General features: G+C 45.0%; 1 protein-coding gene across 1 annotated transcript in view; it reads left to right on the top strand.

Moving 5' to 3' along the window:
- Positions 1–9,867: 9,867 nt before the first annotated feature.
- The window catches only part of MLKL (mixed lineage kinase domain like pseudokinase), a 29,198-nt gene continuing 20,603 nt past the window's right edge, over positions 9,868–18,462 (top strand). Inside the window, exons 1-2 of the mRNA XM_012437528.2 lie at positions 9,868–10,371; positions 15,653–16,114. Of these exons, the coding sequence (XP_012292951.2) occupies positions 15,655–16,114 (460 nt within the window). The 5' untranslated portion in view covers positions 9,868–10,371; positions 15,653–15,654. The remainder of the gene's footprint in view (positions 10,372–15,652; positions 16,115–18,462) is intronic.

The following is an 18,462-nucleotide window of genomic DNA, read 5'->3' as shown; positions in this document are numbered from 1 at the left end:
ACAGAGGGGGTAAAGCCCCAGCAGCAAACCTCCACCGTGGGAACTGGAAGCTCAGGGGACTCGGTCTTGGTGAAGATGCTGCCCCGAATGTCTTTCTCTGTGGCCCAATCAGAACCAGCTGGGAAGCTGTCAAACTGGGCTCCAAGGCCTCGCACTCAGGGTGTAGTTCAGTAGGTCCAAGGGGCATTCGCCTGAGGACACGGAAGCGGAAGCAAGCTGATGTTGGGGAGACTGGGGGAGGGAGCCCCGAACCCTGCTGTGTCTCCCTGCCCTGTCACTTGTAGGGGCAGCTTTATGCCTGCAGCTCCCAGCCGGCAGGTAAGTGGGACCTATTGGAGCCACCCATCACTCAAGTCCCTGAAGCCTGTCACTGGAACCCAACCTGTCCAAGCAGCAGATCTCATAACCTTTATCTACTCATGGAGCTGAGCAGTTCACCCTAGACCATCACACCCTGGGGGACGGAAGCAGAAGAGGAACGCAGGAGGAGCTCCAGGAGAGTAAACACACACGGCCACAGAGGAGAAAAAGCCTAAGGTGAGCAAGATTTAACAACAAAATATATATATATACATATATGGAAACCTTCTTTAAGAAGAGTGAAACAGGCCAGGCGTGGTGGCTCATACCTGCAATCCCAGCATTTGGGAAGGCCAACGCGGGTGGATCACTTGAGGTCAGGAGCTCAAGACCAGCCTGACCCACATGGTGAAACCTCGTTTCTAGTAAAAATACAAAAATTAGCAGGGCGTGGTGGTGTGTGCCTGTAATCCCAGCTACTCAAGAGGCTGAGGCAGAATTGCTTGAACCTGGGAGGTGGAGGTTGCAGTGAGCTGAGATTGCACCACTGCACTCCAGCCTGGGCAACAGAGTAAGACTCTGTCTCAAAAAAATAAAATAAAATGAAACAGACCGGCATAGAGGCTCACACCTGTAATCCCAGTACTTTAGGAAGCTGAGGCGGGCAGAGCGCTTTAGAGCAATCTCGGCTCACTGCAACCTCCGTCTCCCGGATTCTTTTGCCTCCACCTCCCAAGTAGCTGGGACTACAGGCCCACGCCACCACACCTGGATAATTTTTGTATTTTTCATAGAGGCAGGGTTTCACCCTGTTGGCCATGCTGGTCTTGAACTCCTGACCTTGTGATCCACCCGCCTCAGCCTCCCAAAGTGCTGGGATTACAGGCATGAGCCACCATGTTGAGTCATATTGCCTAAGTTTTCACAGAAGGCCAAAATACAGGAAGGCCCCAAGGTCCACAACCCCCCGGCAGTTAGTGCTCATGGAGCAGCCCCCGCCTCAGTGAGCATCTGGGAGAGCTGGAGGATTTTGCCATCAAGTGTAAAAGTCAAAGATTAGATGTTAGAGCAAGCACGGGATATTATCCAACTGCCAGCATATCTGGCCTGATGGGAAACGCCTGGACCTGTGATGTGGGATTGTGTTTATTATTCCTGTAGTGGGAGAAACAGAAAACCAAAAAAGCCTGATGTTTGCTCGGGGGCTATTTATTTATAGAGACAGGGTCTCACTATGTTGCCCAGGCTAGAGTCCAGTGGCAACAATCATAGCTTACTGCAGTCTTGACCTCCCAGACTCAAGCAATCCTCCCGCCTCAGCCTCCCAAGTAGCTGAGACCGCAGACAAGTGCCATCGTGCCCAGCTAATTTTTAAATTATTTTCAGTAGAGACAGGGTCTGTGTTACTCAGGCTGATGGCAAATTCCTGGGCTCAAGCAGTCCTCCCACCTCAGCCTCCCAGTGTGCTGGGATTACAGGCATGAACTATAAAGCTCAGCCAACAGGGCCATTTAAATTCTGATCAGCATAAAGTAAATCTGCAGATTGACTGACACTCAGTGGTCCTACAAATTTGCCTCACCTGATTCTCCAGGGATGACCCACTACCATGGCCAAGAACAGACCCATAGCCATCATATTTATTTCTTGTATTGTGAGAGTTCCTTAGCTGACCTGAAGAACTGCCCTCAATTCTGCTCTGTTCCACTCCCGCGTTGGTTCTGACCTCTGATCTCTGCCCTTGAACTTTGTATGATTTTTTATTGTGTCCAGCACAATGACTAACTTGTAACAGGGCCCAATAAATGCTTGTCTTGTGTGCATCAGATCTCAGGAGGGGAACTTTAACGGGGCCTTGCCTCCCACCTGTTCCTGGCCTCTGCTGCCCTCTGGTGGCAGCATGCAGCCCTACCCCATTATTACTGCCCTCAGGGTGACTGTTTTGGAAGCAGGTGTCTGTGATTTCAAAATTTTGGCCTTTCCCACTTTACCTGCTCTCTTAAACTTATGTTCTTGACTCATCTGCCATTTTTGAGAGGAAGCTGGAACGATGTATGTGAATAGTTCTAACTTTCTAAAAAGCCATAATGGTTGCCAAATTTCAACTGGAGTTTTCTTTACAGTTAGATGTTTTCCCCAAAGACCACATCAGGCTCCAATGAGTAAATCTTATCTATAAAGAATGCTACAAGGTGAATGTAAAATTTGGAAAATTGCAGGACTCTCATCTCATAAGTGTCTGTCTCATCACCTATGGCAAAGAAGAAATTAAACAGAAGGAATTGTTCTGGCAAAATCAGTGGGGTTGTTTCTTCATTTAGGTTCCCTAAAAATCAAAACCTAAAACAAGCACATGGGTCAGGCAGTCTACTTGGGAGGTGACTGCAGAAATAAAGAGCAAGAACTGGGGATATCTAGAAAGGGAGAAGTCAGAGCAGTGTAAGGTTGAGTATGTGAGGTTCTCCCACAGATTCTGCAAGGGCATCTTGAGAAGCACAGAGGAAACCTCAGAATTGTCCAATAGGACAGGAGGCTGGAGTATTTATCCACCAGCTTCCACTCCTATTGGTGAGGACTGTCTTCAGGGACATGGATTCCCCCTCACTTACGGACTTCCCTGGCATGTAAGGCAAGCAGATGCTGGCTTTGGCAAAAGTCCCTGGACAAAAGCAGGAAGACAGAGGTATGCGTTTGCAGTGGGATTCTATCAGTACAAGTTGAGTATGAGCTTGCTAGGCAGGAAATCAGCTGAAATCAAAGCTGAGACAGAGTTCACATAGAACCTTCCGCCACAGTTGAGGTTAAGACCAGAGGTAGACAGACGGGACATGATGAGGAGAAACAGACATGTTCTCTACGGACCCCAGAGGGTTATATCATCAAGGGAAGAGAGAACCAGGAAGAAACCCACCTCCCTAGGGCACTGCTAGTGAAATCATCTGCATGGAGTGGGTAAAGGGTCTCTTGAAGATGCAGAGCCGCAAGCAGAGTCCTCATGGAGGTCTGAAGCCTGAATTCATGCAAACTGCGTCATCTGAAATACCTCAATCCGAAATGGTAATGTAAAATAGCCCTGGCTGGTGGAGCCACAAGGCTCTTATAGGAAGCAACTAAAATTAAAATTATTCTGGCTGGTCGCAGTGGCTCACGCCTGTAATCCTAGCACTTTGGGAGGCCAAGGTGGGCAGATCATGAGGTCAGGAGTTTAATATCAGTCTGGCCAATATGGTGAAACCCTGTCTCTACTAAAAAATATAAAAATTAGCCAGGCGTGGTGGCACATGCCTGTAGTCCCAGCTTCTTGGGAGGCTGAGGCAGGAGAATCGCTTGAACCCAGGAGGTGGAGGTTTCAGTGAGCTGAGATAATGCCACTGCACTCCAGCCTGGGTGACAGAGCAAGACTCCGCCTCAAAAAAAACTTGTTTTCTGGAGAAATGTATCTTCAATTCAGGCCTCAAAAAATTCCCGCAGATAGCCAGGCACAGTGGTTGACTCCTGTAATCCCAGCACTTTGGGAGGCTGAGTTGGGCAGATCACCTGAGGTCGAGAGTTTGAGACCAGCCTGACCAACATGGAAAAACCTCATCTCTACTAAAAATACAAAATTAGCTGGGCGTGGTGGCACATGCCTGTAATCCCAGCTACTTGGGAGGCTGAGACAGGAGAATCACTTGAACCTAGGAGGCAGATGTTGTGGTGAGCCGAGATCACATCACTGCACTCCAGCCTGGGCAACAAGAGTGAAACTCCGTCTCAAAAAAGAAAAGAAAAAGAAAAAATTCCCATAGATAAAATTCCAAGGATTATAAACCACAATTTTTTTTAATTGAGACAGAGTCTCACTCTCTGTCACCCAAGCTAGAGTGCAGTGGCACAATCTCTGCTCACTGCAATCTCTGCCACCTGGGTTCAAGTGATTCTCCTGCCTCATCCTCCTGAGTAGCTGGGACTGCAGGCACACACCACCACACCCGGCTAATTTTTTTGTGTTTTTAGTAGAGACAGGATTTCACCATGTTGGCCAGGTTGGTCTCGAACTCCTGACCTCAGGTGATCCACCCGCCTTGATCTCCCAAAGTGCTGGGATTAGAGGTGTGAGCCACCTTGCCTGGCTGTTCTGTCACCTTTTGAATGCTTTGCTACTTAGAAATTTCTTCTGCCACATACTCTAGATCATCTTTCTCAAGTTCAAATTTCCATAGATCTCCAGGGCAGGAGCAAAATACCCCCAGTCCCTTTGCTAAAACATAGCAAGAGTCACCTTTATTCTAGTTCCCACGAAGTTCCTCGTCTCCATCCTAGACCACCTCAGCCTGGACTTCATTGTCCATATCACTGTTAGCATTTTGGTCAAAACAATTCAGTAATTGTAATCCACATGTGTTGAAGGAGAGACCTCATGGGAGGTGATTAGATCCTGAGGGCAGTTCCCCCCTGATGTTCTCATGATAATGAGTAAGTTTCATGAGAACTGATGGTTTTATAAGCATTTGACATTTCCCCTGCTGGCACTTCTCTCTCCTGCCATTATGTGAAAAAGCACATGTTTGCTTACCCTCCCACCATGATTGTAAGTTTCCTGAGGCCTCCTAAGCCATGTGAAACCATGAGTCAACTAAACCTCTTTTATTTGTAAATTACCCAGTCTCAGGTAATTCTTCATAGCAGTGTGAAGACAAACTAATACAGGCTGTGAAGAGAGGGCTCTCATGCTTAGATACCTGATAACAAAACTTATCACAAAAGGCTAGAACAAGCTGGATATGGTGGCTCACACCTGTAATCCCAGGGCTTTGGAAGGCTGAGATGGGTGGGTTACTTGAGATCAGGAGTTTGAGACCAGCCTGGCCAACATGGTGAAACCCTGTCTCTACTAAAAACACAAAAATTAGCCAGGTGTGGTGGCATGCACCAAGTAGTCCCTGCTACTTGGGAGGCTGAGATGGGAAAATCATTTGAACCCTGGAGACAGAGGTTGTAGTGAGCTGAGATCGCACCACTGCACTCCAGCCTGAATGACAGACTCTGTCTCAAAAAAAAAAGACTGGAAAAACCAGATTTATGCACAAAGGCCATTGCAGTCTTACACAAAAAGTATTTCTGCAAAGACATCTGCTCAGCAACTGCCTGTCCAACCTCAGGCTGGCATCACCCTTTTTACTAATCTTTGCAGCCAAGGATAATTATCTCGAAACAATTATTCAATCCTCCTTGTTTTTTCTTTAAAAACTATTGTCTTTCTTTACCTTACAGGATATGCACATAGTTTACTATAGCACGCATATTGCCATCATAATGCCCTACTTCTGAATATATATCTTTTTCCTTTAGAGAGCCTCTCTGTTTGATACTTAGTTTGACATAAATGGTGTCAGAGGTGGGAGCTGAAGAAAAATCACTAACAGAAGAATCAGCAGTTCTTGGAACAAGTGTGCAGTGCTCACTTGAACCTTTTGAACTCTGCTCTCACAGCTCACTTTTTCTGCCCTGGTGAGTCTTCTCTTAGGCCAAGCCTCCCTCTTTTCAGTGGAAATCTTTAAAATATTATTCTTGGCCAGGTGCAGTGGCTCACGCCTGAATCCCAACACTTTGGGAGGCCGAGGTGGGCAGATAATTTGAGGTCAGGAGTTCAAGACCAGTTTGACCAACATGGTGAAACCCTATCTCTACTAAAAATACAAAAAAATTAGCCAGATGTGGTGGTGCATGTCTGTAGTCCCAGCTACTCAGGAGGCTGAGGCCAGAGAACTGCTTGAACCTGGGAGGCAGAGATTGCAGTGAGCCGAGATCACACCACTACTCCAGTCTGAGTGACAGAGTGAGACTTCATCTCAAAAAATATATATGTAAAAATCTGGATCAGTTCAGTTATAAGGCTGTCTTTACATCTCTTCTGGAATGATAAAATACTTTTTGTCTTTTCTGGTATAAAGACAAGTGTCTTTCTGAGGTGAGTGCTCTGATTTCTACAGAACTTTCGTTCTATCTATGAGGCACAACTTTTCTGGTGAATTCACTTTGGGTCTGCATATCTTATTTATTTAGGAGACAGGGTCTCACTCTGTCATCCAGGCTAGGATGCAGTGGTGCGATCACAGCTCACCACAACCTCAATCTCCCTGAGTTCAGGTGATCCTTCCACCTCAGCCTCCAGAGTAGCTGGGACCACAGGTGCATACCAACATGCCCAGCTAATTATTTTTGTATTTTTTGTGGAGACAGGATTTCACCATGTTGCCAAGGCTGGTCTCAAACTCCTGGGCTCAAGCAATCTGCCCACCTCAGCCTCCTAATTGATAGGATTTCAGGCATGAGCCATCATACCCAGCTTGCATGTCTGATTTAATAATGTGTATGATCTGCATGTGTGGGTTAAAATTTGTACAAAAAGAGTCTTTTCTTGGTCTTATTTTGGTTATGCCTGTCTAATTTGGCTCTTTTGGTTATTTCTGAAAACCTTCTGAAAGTGAAAATAAACATTTCAAATGGTAGATACAGAGTGGCTAACTAAAACCACCATGGCAGTCACCATCATTTAAAGCATCAGTCCAAACATCTGACCGTCTCTGACAGAATTTATAGGATTTTCTTTGCTCTTGAGGGATTAATAAGAAATGGAATGGGATTCTCAAACATTAGGGCACACCAGCTTTTCTGGGATCCTAGCCAGATACTTTTTACAGCCTGTTCTCTATACATCTTTAAACTGAAGGGCAAAATAATTATATTAAGGAAGATTCACAGTCCAAATGGTCGTTATTCAAACTCTCCAAAAAAAAAAAAAAAAAAAAAAAAAAACCCCTACAACATGTAGCGCCTTCTAAGTTTTCTATCTCCATTTTTTTTCTCCAATTACTTTAAATCTGCTGACTTTTTTACAGGTGATGAGATAAAACTCCCTGCTTACAGCATTTCAGCCAAGATTTTTTTTTAATGTCTTAAAACCTTTCAAATTAATGGCTTTACAAGTTACAACAATAAAAAATAAAATAAAAGAACAAGTTACAACAAATCCACTGATACCAACAACTTAGAAATATTTTGAAAGTATAAATTTAGCTTTGCCTGACCAACAATTCTTTAAAAGGAAAGAATAGATAAAAGCTTATAAAAGGCTATTAGATCAAACAAGTCAAAATACTAAGTACAGATTAAGAATATAGGATACATCTCTCTAGCATAAAAATTTTGCCGTAGGCCGGGCACTGTGGCTCACGCCTGTAATCCTAGCACTTTGGGAGGCCAAGGTGGGCAGATGACCTGAGGTCAGGAGTTTGAGACCAGCCTGGCCAACGTGGTGAAACCCTATCTCTATTAAAAATACAAAAATTAGCCGGGTGTGGTGGTGCACACCTGTAATCCCAGCTACTCAGGAGGCTGAGGCAGCAGAATCACTGGAACCCGGGAGACAGAGGCTGCAGTGAGCCAAGATTACGCCACTACACTCCAGCCTGGGCAACAAAGCAAGACTCCGTCTCAAAAAAAGAAAAAAAAAAATTCACTTTGTCTGCCACATAGAGGCCAAGAAGAAAAAGAAAAAAAAAAACTGCTTGGCAGATTAGTGCCCTCAAAGTAAAAAAAATAAAAATAAGCCTGCTAAAAGCATTAACTAGTTAAGCAAACCAGACCAGCAAGCAAAAGATGGATTCGAGGCTACTTGGAGATATTCTTTTGCTTATACAATACAGCTAATCCTAGTTAAAATGTAAACATTAAAATTTTAACCCTAAACTCATTTGAAACTGAAAAAAGGAAGAAAGGGATGAAAGGGCTTTATTATTGTTATTATTATTATTATTATTATTATTATAAACTGCCATGAATACTGCTTTACCCAGAGTTTTGGGTAAAACAGTTTTCAATAAAGTTTAGTGATGTGAACAGATCCCAATTTTGTCAGAAATAGAATTTGGATTAAACTGTCTATGAGAAACCAGTGAGTTTGAATTACCGCCTCATGACTAAAATTTGAAAATGAAAGCTATAAGATCTTTGTGTGTGTGTGCAAATGTTTAGATGTGTTTATGCATATGCATGTCTATTACTTTGTGTGTTGTATCTAGGTGGTGAAATCTAGCATAGTTAGCCAGAAATCTGTTTAGAAATTCTATTCACTGGCCAGGTGTGGTGGCTCACACCTGTAATCCCAGCACTTTGGGAGACCGAGGCAGGTGGATCACCTGAGGTCAGGAGTTCGAGACCAGCCTGGCCAACGTTGTGAAACCCCGTCTCTACTAAAAATACAAAAATTAACCAGGAGTGGTGGCGGGTGCCTGTACTCCCAGCTGCTCAGGAGGCTGAAGCAGGAGAATTGTAGTGAGCCAAGATTGCGCCACTGCACTCCAGCCTGGGCAACAAGAGCAAAATGCCATCTCAAAAAAAAGAAAAAAGAAATTGGCTTAGGTACATGAGTGCTCATATAAAATATATGTGTGTGTGTGTGTGTGTGTGTGTGTGTGTGTGTGTACATATATATATATATAAGCAAAAAGGTATTTGGGTTAATTACTATATATTTTATATGAGTACTCATTTATCTTAGCCAGTCTGGCCAATATGGCAAAACCCTGCCTAAAATACAAAAATTAGGCCAGGTGCAGTGGCTCACTCCTGTAACCCAGCATTTTGGGAGGCCGAGGCGGATGGATCATGAGGTCAAGAGTTCAAGACCAGCCTGACCAACATGGTGAAACCCCGTCTATACTAAAAATACAAAAATAGCCGAGTGTGGTGGCGCGTGCCTGTAATCCCAGCTACTTGGGAGGCTGAGGCAGGAGAATTGCTTGAACCCAGGATGCAGAGGTTGCAGTGAGTCGAGATCATGCCACTGCACTCCAGGCTGGGTGACAGAGACTGCATCTCAAAAAAAAAAAAAATTAGATATGTGTGGTGGCGCACACCTGTAGTCCCAGCTACTTGTGAGGCTGAGACTAGAGAGTCACTTGAACCTGGGAGGTGGAGGTTTCAGTGAGCTGAGATCACACCACTGCACTCCAGCCTGAGCAACAGAGTGGACTACATCTCAAAACAAAAAAGCATGATGAGCTATCATATACACCTGTTAGAATAGCTAAAAATTCTAACAGGGACAAAACAAAATGCTGAGCATGCAGCATTTTGAAACTGAATGTCTTGTACATTGATGGTGGGACAGTAAAAAAAAAAAAAAAAAAAAAAAAAAAATTCCAAAAGGTTATACACTGTATGATTTTGTTTACAGCAGATCAGTATACCCATCCTTGCAGCTGCTGTGAGTGTTCACAGCTGAAGGCTCACACAGCTTCCCCCTCGTCTGGAAGGATTGCCCTGGGCAGAAAGGAGGCTACCTCTTGTTCCCGAGCTTCATGTTCCAGACCCCACGGGGTCTCCACTGGCGCCCCGGCCCTAGTTCTGTTCTTTTAGAGGCAAATAGTCTGTTGAGTAAATGCATGCCGTTACTTAGATTTCCTGGCTGAAGATGTAGTTAACCTTAAGAAAATCTGACTCCCACTATAACAGGATGTTCTGCAATGACCTTCGAGGAGGAAGTGATTTCTTTCCTACTTTGGTGTCTTCCCTCACACCCTCCCCACCCCGCCAATATTATCCAGCACGAAGAAGCGAAACCAGAAGCTCCTCTTCAACTTGCGGTTCTTCTCTCCACTTGCAGTCCTTCCCACGCTGTGTCCTGATTGTAACAGTTCCCTGGACCTTATTCTATTCTGAATCCCCAGCCCTGAGAGAAGGCCTGGCACTGGGTACCCCGTAGGTACGAGTGACTTTGGGGAAGGTAGGGAGAGTGTGGAAAGGACAGGAGGAGCAGAGCAGGAGGAAGGGAGGGGCCGCGGCTCCCAGCTGCCTAGAAAGTGGCTGGAGTTTCCCTCAGGGAGGGATCGGGGCTCCTCGTGGCGCCAGCCGAGTGCAGGGCGCGGACACCAGGGAAGGGGTCTCAGAAGAACTCCCGTGGGCCTTGCGTTCGCGAACTTCTCCCCTGGGCAGCAGGCGGTCGGGGGAGAGAAGACGGAAGAGACAGCTTTTTGGAACCGTGCACGGGAAAGAGCGTTTTGGAACTGTGCCTCCGGAGGGGTGAAGGTGAGCATGGGGTCTCTCCGGGAGGCGCGTGGCGGGGGAGCGGGGGGCTGCAGCCAGATTCATCCACGGTGTTAGGAAGAACCGTGGATGAGGGTGGCCCCGTCTGAGTTCCTGGAACTCAGGACCGAGTTGGTTTCATTTCCTGGACTCGGATGGTGGAGTCGCCTGCTGGGATCTCGCACTACCCTCTGCCAAAGCCAGACGCCCAGCAGCAGTGGGGGTCGTGGAGGGCAGGGGCACGGGAGCACGTAACCTGATGTCGTCTTAGAAAAAGGAAGCCTTCAGGTTTGCAGGGAGAGAGAGGGAGAGAGGGAGAGAGGGAGAGAGGAAGAAGAGAAAAAGAAAGAAAAGAAAGAGAAAGAAGAGAGCAGGGAGAGGGGAAATGTCTGATAACCTTTATTTATTTATTTATTATTTGGAGGGGAGGAAGAAGTGAATTTGTATTGTTATCACCATTTAAAGATTTTTCACTTTTAATATTAGTACCGGATGTGGTGGTTCAAGCCTGTAATCCCAGCACTTTGGGAGACCGAGGCAGGCGGATTGCCTGAGGTCAGGAGATCGAGACCATCCTGGCTAACACGGTGAAACCTGGTCTCTACTGAAAACACAAAAAAATTAGCTGGGCGTGGTGGCACGCGCCCCTAGTCCCAGCTACAAAGGAGGCTGAGGCAGGAGAATCGCTTCAACCCGGAAGGCGGAGGTTGCAGTGAGCCGAGATCTCACCACTGCCCTCCAGCCTGGGCAACAGAGCGAGACTGTCCCAAAATAATGATAATAATAATAACCTGTTTTCTCATCGTAACATATGAACATAATCCCCTTTTTACTTATTTATTATTAGAGATGGGGTGTTCCTCTGTTGCCCAGGCTAGAGTGCAGTGGCACAATCATAGCTCACAGCAGGAACTCCTGGGCTCAAGTGATCCTCCTGCCAGATCCTCCCAAGTAGCTAGGACTACAAGGCGCACACCACCATGCCCAATTAATTAATTTTTTATTTTTATTTATTTATTTATTTATTTTGTAGATCCAGGATCTTGCTTTGTCACCCAGGCTAGTCCCGAACTCCTGGGCTCAAGTGATCCTCCTACCTTGCCCTCTCAAAGTGCTGGGATTACAGGTGTGAGCCACTGCAGCAGACCTGAACATATTCATAGTTGTTTGTTTTACATATTATAAATAGCACTGCAGTGAACATCTTAGTAGCCATCTATCTACACACAAAAACTTTTCTATAGCCTAAGTTCCTAGAAATTCAAATTGCCCAGTCTAAGTGTGTATATATTTATATTCCCTTTCTTCTCTTAGAGATCATATACTTAATAAGCCCTTAAACAATTTCAGTTATTGTAGAGTGCTTTTTTCCCAATGCTTTGCAGTTTTTAATATATTTTAATATCATACAGGCAAGTCCCCTTTTATTTTTTAAAATCTTGGTTATCCCTACTAATTTCCTGTTTCAAATGAACTTTAAGATCATTTAGTTTTAATGCCAAAATATGTCATTGGATGTTTTATTGGAACTCCATTAATCAGATTTACATTTGGGAGGGATTGCTGGGTTGGTCTGTTTTAGTCTTCCCAGCCAGAAATATAACACTTCTCTTTCTTCAAGCTTTGTTTTGTGCAATTTTCCTTTTCTTTCTTCCTTTCTCTCTCTCTTTCTTCCTTCCTTTCTTTCTTTCCTTTCTCTCTCTCTCTCTCTCTCTCTCTGGATGGAGTTTTGTTCTTTTGCCTAGGCTGGAGCACAGTGGTGAAATCTTGGCTCAGTGCAACCTCCACCTCCCGGGTTCAAGCAGTTCTCCTGCCTCAGCCTCCCAAATAGTTGGGATTACAGATGCCTGCTACCACGCCTGACTAATTTTTGTATTTTTAGTAGAGATGGGGGTTTTACCATGTTGGCCAGGCTGGTCTCGAACTCCTGACCTCAGGTGATCCACCCGCCTTGGCCTCCCAAAGTGCTGGGATTACAGGCGTGAGCCACCGTGCTGGCTGCGATTTTCTTCATACCATGCCACCACTATATAATTTATTATTTTAAATTGTTTGTCACTTCCATGGGTGGGATATTTTCCCCATTTTCCTTTCTGATTAGTTAGTGCTGAGATTTGGCTTTCCGATGAGGCTGGTAGTAAGATAATTGAAACTTGGAGCTGGGAAGCTGAAATCTGCGAGATTCCTTGAACGACATTGTCACATTTGCTTCTGTTTCTGGTGCAACAGAGGAAGTGTAAAACCCTTTGCCCTCACAATTCTCAGGAAACGGCCTGGAAGCTATCTTCTTAGCTTCTCGGAATAGCTGGGTAGTCTGAGATCTGCTCGTCTTTGTAGGAATGCCCTAATAACTATTAGCTCTCTTGCCCGATCACTTATAACTCTCAGGCAACAAAAACCCAAGTATATCGATAGCTCATTTATTTAGTTTCACTTCTGCCACTGCCTTACTCATGTTTTAAAGCCATATTGGGGCTCCAGGACAATTATTTTCTCCAAATCCATAAACTGGTGATAATACTTAACCTACCGATTTCAGTGAACTATTTTAAAAAAACCACTAACTTTGTTTTTTATTGTTGTTGTTATTGGTGGTGGTGGTGGTGGTGGTATTTTTGAGACAGGGTCTCATCCTGTTGCCCAGGCTGGATGGAGTCAGTAGCACAATCATGGCTTGCTGCAGCCTCAACCTCCCAGGCTCAATCAATTCTCCCTCTTCAGGCTCCAGAGTAGCTGGGACTAGAGGCAGGCACCACCACACCCAGCCAATTTTTGTATTTTTTTGTAGAGACAGGGTTTTACCATGTTGCCTAGGCTAGTCTCGAACTCAGGCTTGGGCGGTCCTCTGGCCTCGGCCTCACAAACTGCTAGGATTACAGGTTTGAGCCATCACACCCGACCCTAACTTTATTTTAAATACTTTGAAAACTGGTTCCATGACCTTGTGATTATTTGAATGCAATCTTCCTGAATTGCAGCATCTTCACCTGTTTGTTTTTTCAAGACAGGGTCTCTCTCTGTTTCCCAGGCTGGAGTGCAGTGGTATTATCATAGCTCACTCCAGCCTCGACCTCCCAGGCTCAAGCGTTCTCCCACCTCAGCCTCCTGAGTAGCTGAGGCTACAGATGTGTACCACCACATTCAGCTAATTTTTGTATTTTTAGTAGAGATGGGTCACGCTGTGTTGCCCACACTGGTCTCTAACTCCTGGCCTCAAGCAGTCCTTCCACCTCTACCTCTCAAAATGTTGGGATTACAAGCATGAACTACTGTCCCCAGCCAGTATCTTCATCTGTTAAATGAAAATACCCAAACCTTTGGAGGTTCCAAAGCACTTAGGATGTAGTAGGTGAGAGATCTATTGTCATCATTAGTATCATCATTCATTACTGAACTCCATGGGCTTTAGTTGCAAATAAAGCAAACATGATTCAAACTGCCTTAAACAATCAGGGAGGTTATTTGGTTGATGAAACCTGTAGCTGGGGGATGGGGTACAGTTCAGTGTCAGTTCAAACCAGTGGCTCAGTATTGTCATCAAGCGCTTAGATTCTTTCTCTCTTTCCATTCTACCGTGCTCAGGTTAGCCTCATTCCAAACTTTAGGTCAGGGCTCTGTGCTTCCTCACTCACGTTCAGAGAAGAGAGAGAGAGGTTGAGAATAAGAAGCTGGCATTGCAGCCTCAACCTCCTGGACTAAGGGATCCTCCTATCTCAACTTCCCAGGTAGCTGAGACTACAGGTGTGTGCCACCATGCCAGGCTGACTTATTTAAACATATATATATATATATATTTAGATGGTGCAACCTCTGCCTCCCAGATTCAAACAATTCTCCTGGCTTAGTTTTCTGAGTAGTTGGGATTACAGCTGTGCACCACCACACCCAGCTAAGTTTTGTATTTTTAGCAGAGACAGGATTTCACCATGTTGGCCAGGCTGGTTTCCAACTCCTGACCGCAAGTGATCCGCCCTCCTCGGCCTTTCAAAGTGCTGGGATTACGGGTATGAGCCACCACGCCTGGCCAATTATGTATGTATATATATATATATATATATATATATTTTTTTTTTTTTTTTTTTTTTTTTTTTTGAGACGGAGTTTCGCTCTTGTTACCCGGGCTGGAGTGCAATGGCGCGATCTCGGCTCACCGCAACCTCCGCCTCCTGGCTTCAGGCAATTCTCCTGCCTCAGCCTCCTGAGTAGCTGGGATTACAGGCACGCACCACCATGCCCAGCTAATTTTTTGTATTTTTAGTAGAGACGGGGTTTCACCATGTTGACCAGGATGGTCTCGATCTCTTGACCTCGTGATCCACCCGGCCTCCCAAAGTGCTGGAATTACAGGCGTGAGCCACCGCGCCCGGCCCTTATATTTTATTTATGTTATTTTATTTTATTTTATTTTTTATTTTTGTAGAGAAAGGGTCTCACTTTGCTGTCCAGACTGGTCTAGAACTCCTGGCCTCAAGCAATCCTCCTGCCTCTTCCTCCTGTTGGTGGGCACCACCTCACCCAGCTGCATTTTTCTTAAAGGACTGTTGGAAGAAACTGAACAAGTCTTTGTACTCTTGCCTCTGTCAAAATTGGAAAAATTAAAGATAGTCCACGTTTTAAGAAAAACAGAAGCATATTTATCTGTGGCAGTAAAGACTATTATCCTAGCCCAGCTCACTTCACTCATTTGAGTTACCTGCCTGGCGCCTGAAGTCCCTATGCTTTAGCAGGATATATTTATAATAGGCGAAACTGATGTAAACATATTGACCAGAAAATACAATGGTTTGCATGCAATACAAGTTTATTCCTCAATCACTTAACAGTCTATGGCAGATGTTCCAGGTCTGTGGGAAGCTCTCTTCCAAGTGATCCAGGGACCCAGGACCCTTCTTAGGGCTCCACCACCCCTAGACCCACTTCACCCTCAGCATCCAGCCAGCAAAGGGAGAGCTTGTGAAGGTGGCAAAGCTGCCCCAGTCCAAAGTAAAGCCGGTCACATGCACTCACACCCCATTGGTGAGAACTAGTCACATGGCCGCATCACGCTGCAAAGAAGGCTGGGAGATGTAGTCCTGGCTGTACCAGCTCTTCTCAGCTACAAGTCTATTATTATGGAAGGGCAGAACAGATTTTGGTGGGCAGCAAACCATCTCTATCTTGCATAAAAACGGTGAGGAGACCTCCTCAGGCATTTAAATCACAGATCCCTTTGATTCTTTCTTAGCCAAGTAGTGAATATGCAGGAAATTTGGGGATTTCACCAAATTCCATTTGTTTATTCCAGGTATGGAAAATTTGAAGCATATCATCACCATTGGCCAGGTCATCTACAAACGGTGTGAAGAGATGAAATTCTGCAAGAAACAGTGCCGGCGCCTGGGCAACCGTGTCCTCAGCCTGGTCCAGTCTCTGGAGATGCTCCAGGACCAAGGAAAGAGGAGGGTGCCCTCTGAGAAGTTAACCACAGCCATGAACCGCTTCAAGACTGCCCTAGAGGAGGCTGACAGGGAGATAGAAAGGTTCAGCAATAAATCCAATATCTTGAGGTTTCTAACAACAAGCCAGGACAAAATACTCTTCAAAGACGTCAACAAGAACCTGAATGATGTCTCGAAGGAGCTATCGCTGTTACTTCAGGTTGAGCAACACCTGTCTGTTTCACACATAAGCCAAGGAGAGTCCTGGGCACAGGAAGATCAGCAGGATGCAGCCGAAGACAGGCGAGCCTTCCAGATGCTGAGAAGGGGTAAGTTGGGTTTTTGGTGAGGAGTGGAAGTACAGCCGAACGCATTTTAGTCTCACTTTAATTCACTAAAGGAGCAGCAAGGATGAAGTTTGAGCGGTTGTAACATACTTGTAGCTCAAAACCTCTAAGATTCTTTGGCCCAGATATATGGTGGTGGCTGGTGAAATTTGGGCAAGCCAGCATTGGGGAGGTGTTTTGTTTTGCTTTGTTTTTTGAGATAGGGCCTCTATCATATGGGCTGGAGGACAGTGGCACGATCAGAGCTCAATGCAGCCTCAGGCTCAAGTGATCCTCCCACCTCAGCCTCCTGAGTAGCTGAGTATATAGGTGTACCCACCACCGTGCCTAGCTCATTTTTATTTTATTTTTTGTAGATAGGGAGTCTTGCTATGTTGCCCAGGCTGGTGTAAAACTCCTGGCCTCAAGTGATCTTCTTGCCTCAGCCTTCCAAAGTGCTGGGATTACAGGCACCCAAGAGGTCAAGGCTGTGGTGAGCCATGATTATTCCACTAAACTGAAGCCTGGGCAACAGAGCGAGATCCTGTCTCCAAAAACAAAGGGCGTGGGGGCCAGCATGAGAAGTAAATCTCCCTCCTTGACCTCAGGGCGCCCTGTTTCCCTTTCTGAGGACATGAGATCTTCCGTACTAAAACTGGGAAAGTCTAATGGAAAAAGATAGACAAACTGATAATCTCATCCATTGTTGATAGAAGGATATTTGTGCAACCTTTATCAAAATGTGAGATACAATCACACAATCTACCAGTTTCTTGAATACCCTTCTGGAAATTTAAGTATATATATTTTATTGTTGTCACACAATCAGCATGATACCAAACACATTGTTCTATTTCTTCTTTTCTCATTAAATAATCTCAAATATCCTCCCATATAAATATCCTCCCATGTAAATATCTCCCATGTAAATATCCATAGAGTTGGCCAGGCACAGTGGCTCACGCCTGTAATCCCAGCACTTTGGGAGGACAGGGCGGGCAGATCATGAGATCAGGAGATCAAGACCATCCTAACTAACATGGTGAAACCCTGCCTCTACTAAAAATACAAAAAAAAAAAAAAAAAAATTAGCCAGGCGTGGTGGCACATGCCTGTAATCCCAGCTACTCAAGAGGCTGAGGCAGAAGAATCCCTTGAACCTGGGAGGCAGAGGTTGCAGTGAGCTGAGATTGTACCACTGCATTCCAGCCCGGACAACAGTGAGACTCCATCTCAAAAAAGAAAAAAAAAATCCATAGAGTTCTATAGCTTGTTTTCCTACTTGGCATCTACCATACTGTTTTGTTTTGTTTTATTATCATACCAGCAGCATAAAAATACATACAAATACAAATACATCAAAAACAGCACAATATACCCATCATTTTTTCCCATTTTTTTGTGATAAAATATACATAACGTAAAATTTATCATTTCAACCATTTTTAGATGCCAATTCAGTGGCATCAAGTATATTCAGATGGTTCTGAAACAGTCACCACTATCTATCACCTGAAATTTTTTTTCTTTTTTTGAGACTGAGACTCACTCTATTGCCCAGGCTGGAGTGCAGTGGTATGATCTTGGCTCACTGCAACCTCTGCTTCCTGGGTTCAAGCAATTCTTGTGCCTCAGCCACTCGAGTAGCTGGGATTACAGGCGCATGCCACCACGCCCAACTAATTTTTGTATTTTTAGTAGAGACGGGGTTTCACCATGTTGGCCAGGCTGGTCTCAAACTCCTGACCTCAAGTGATCTGCCTGCCTCAGCCTTCCAAAGTGCTAGGATTACAGGCATGAGCCACCATGCCCAGCCTATTTCAAGATATCTTTATGAGAAATTCCCACAACTGGAATTACTAGGTATAATCACTGCGTCAAAGACTAGAGGCGTTTCAAATGTTGGTAGAAGTTGCACAAATATCACTCCTACCAACAATTCATGAGGTGATCTGTTTCTCTATAGTTTTCCCATAAGAGACTTTCTCACTTTTAGTACTCAAGGTTTCATGTCCCCAGAACTCCTTAGTCCTGGGCAGACAGGGATGACTGACCACTATAAATAGTGTGTTATAAATTTTCACACGTTTCTGAGTATGTAAGTTGTGATAGGTTCAGTTATGCTGTGGTTAAAAAGCAACAGCAACTCAGTGTTCTAAAGAAACAAGTTTAGGTTGGGTGCGGTGGCTCATGCCTGTAATCCCAGCACTTTGGGACACCAAGGTGGGAGGATCACCTGAGGTCAGGAGTTCGCAACTAGCCTGACCAACATGGAGAAACCCCATCTCTACTAAAAATACAAAATTAGCTGGGCATGGTGGTGCATGCCCATAATCCCAGCTACTCGGGAG

The sequence above is a fragment of the Aotus nancymaae genome, unplaced genomic scaffold (assembly GCF_030222135.1).
Source record: "Aotus nancymaae isolate 86718 unplaced genomic scaffold, 86718_ANA_hifiasm-v0.15.2.pri h1tg000030l, whole genome shotgun sequence".
NCBI lineage: Eukaryota > Metazoa > Chordata > Mammalia > Primates > Aotidae > Aotus > Aotus nancymaae.
The sequence above is the reverse complement of the archived record's forward strand: the minus strand, read 5'-3'. Positions and strand labels throughout refer to the sequence as shown.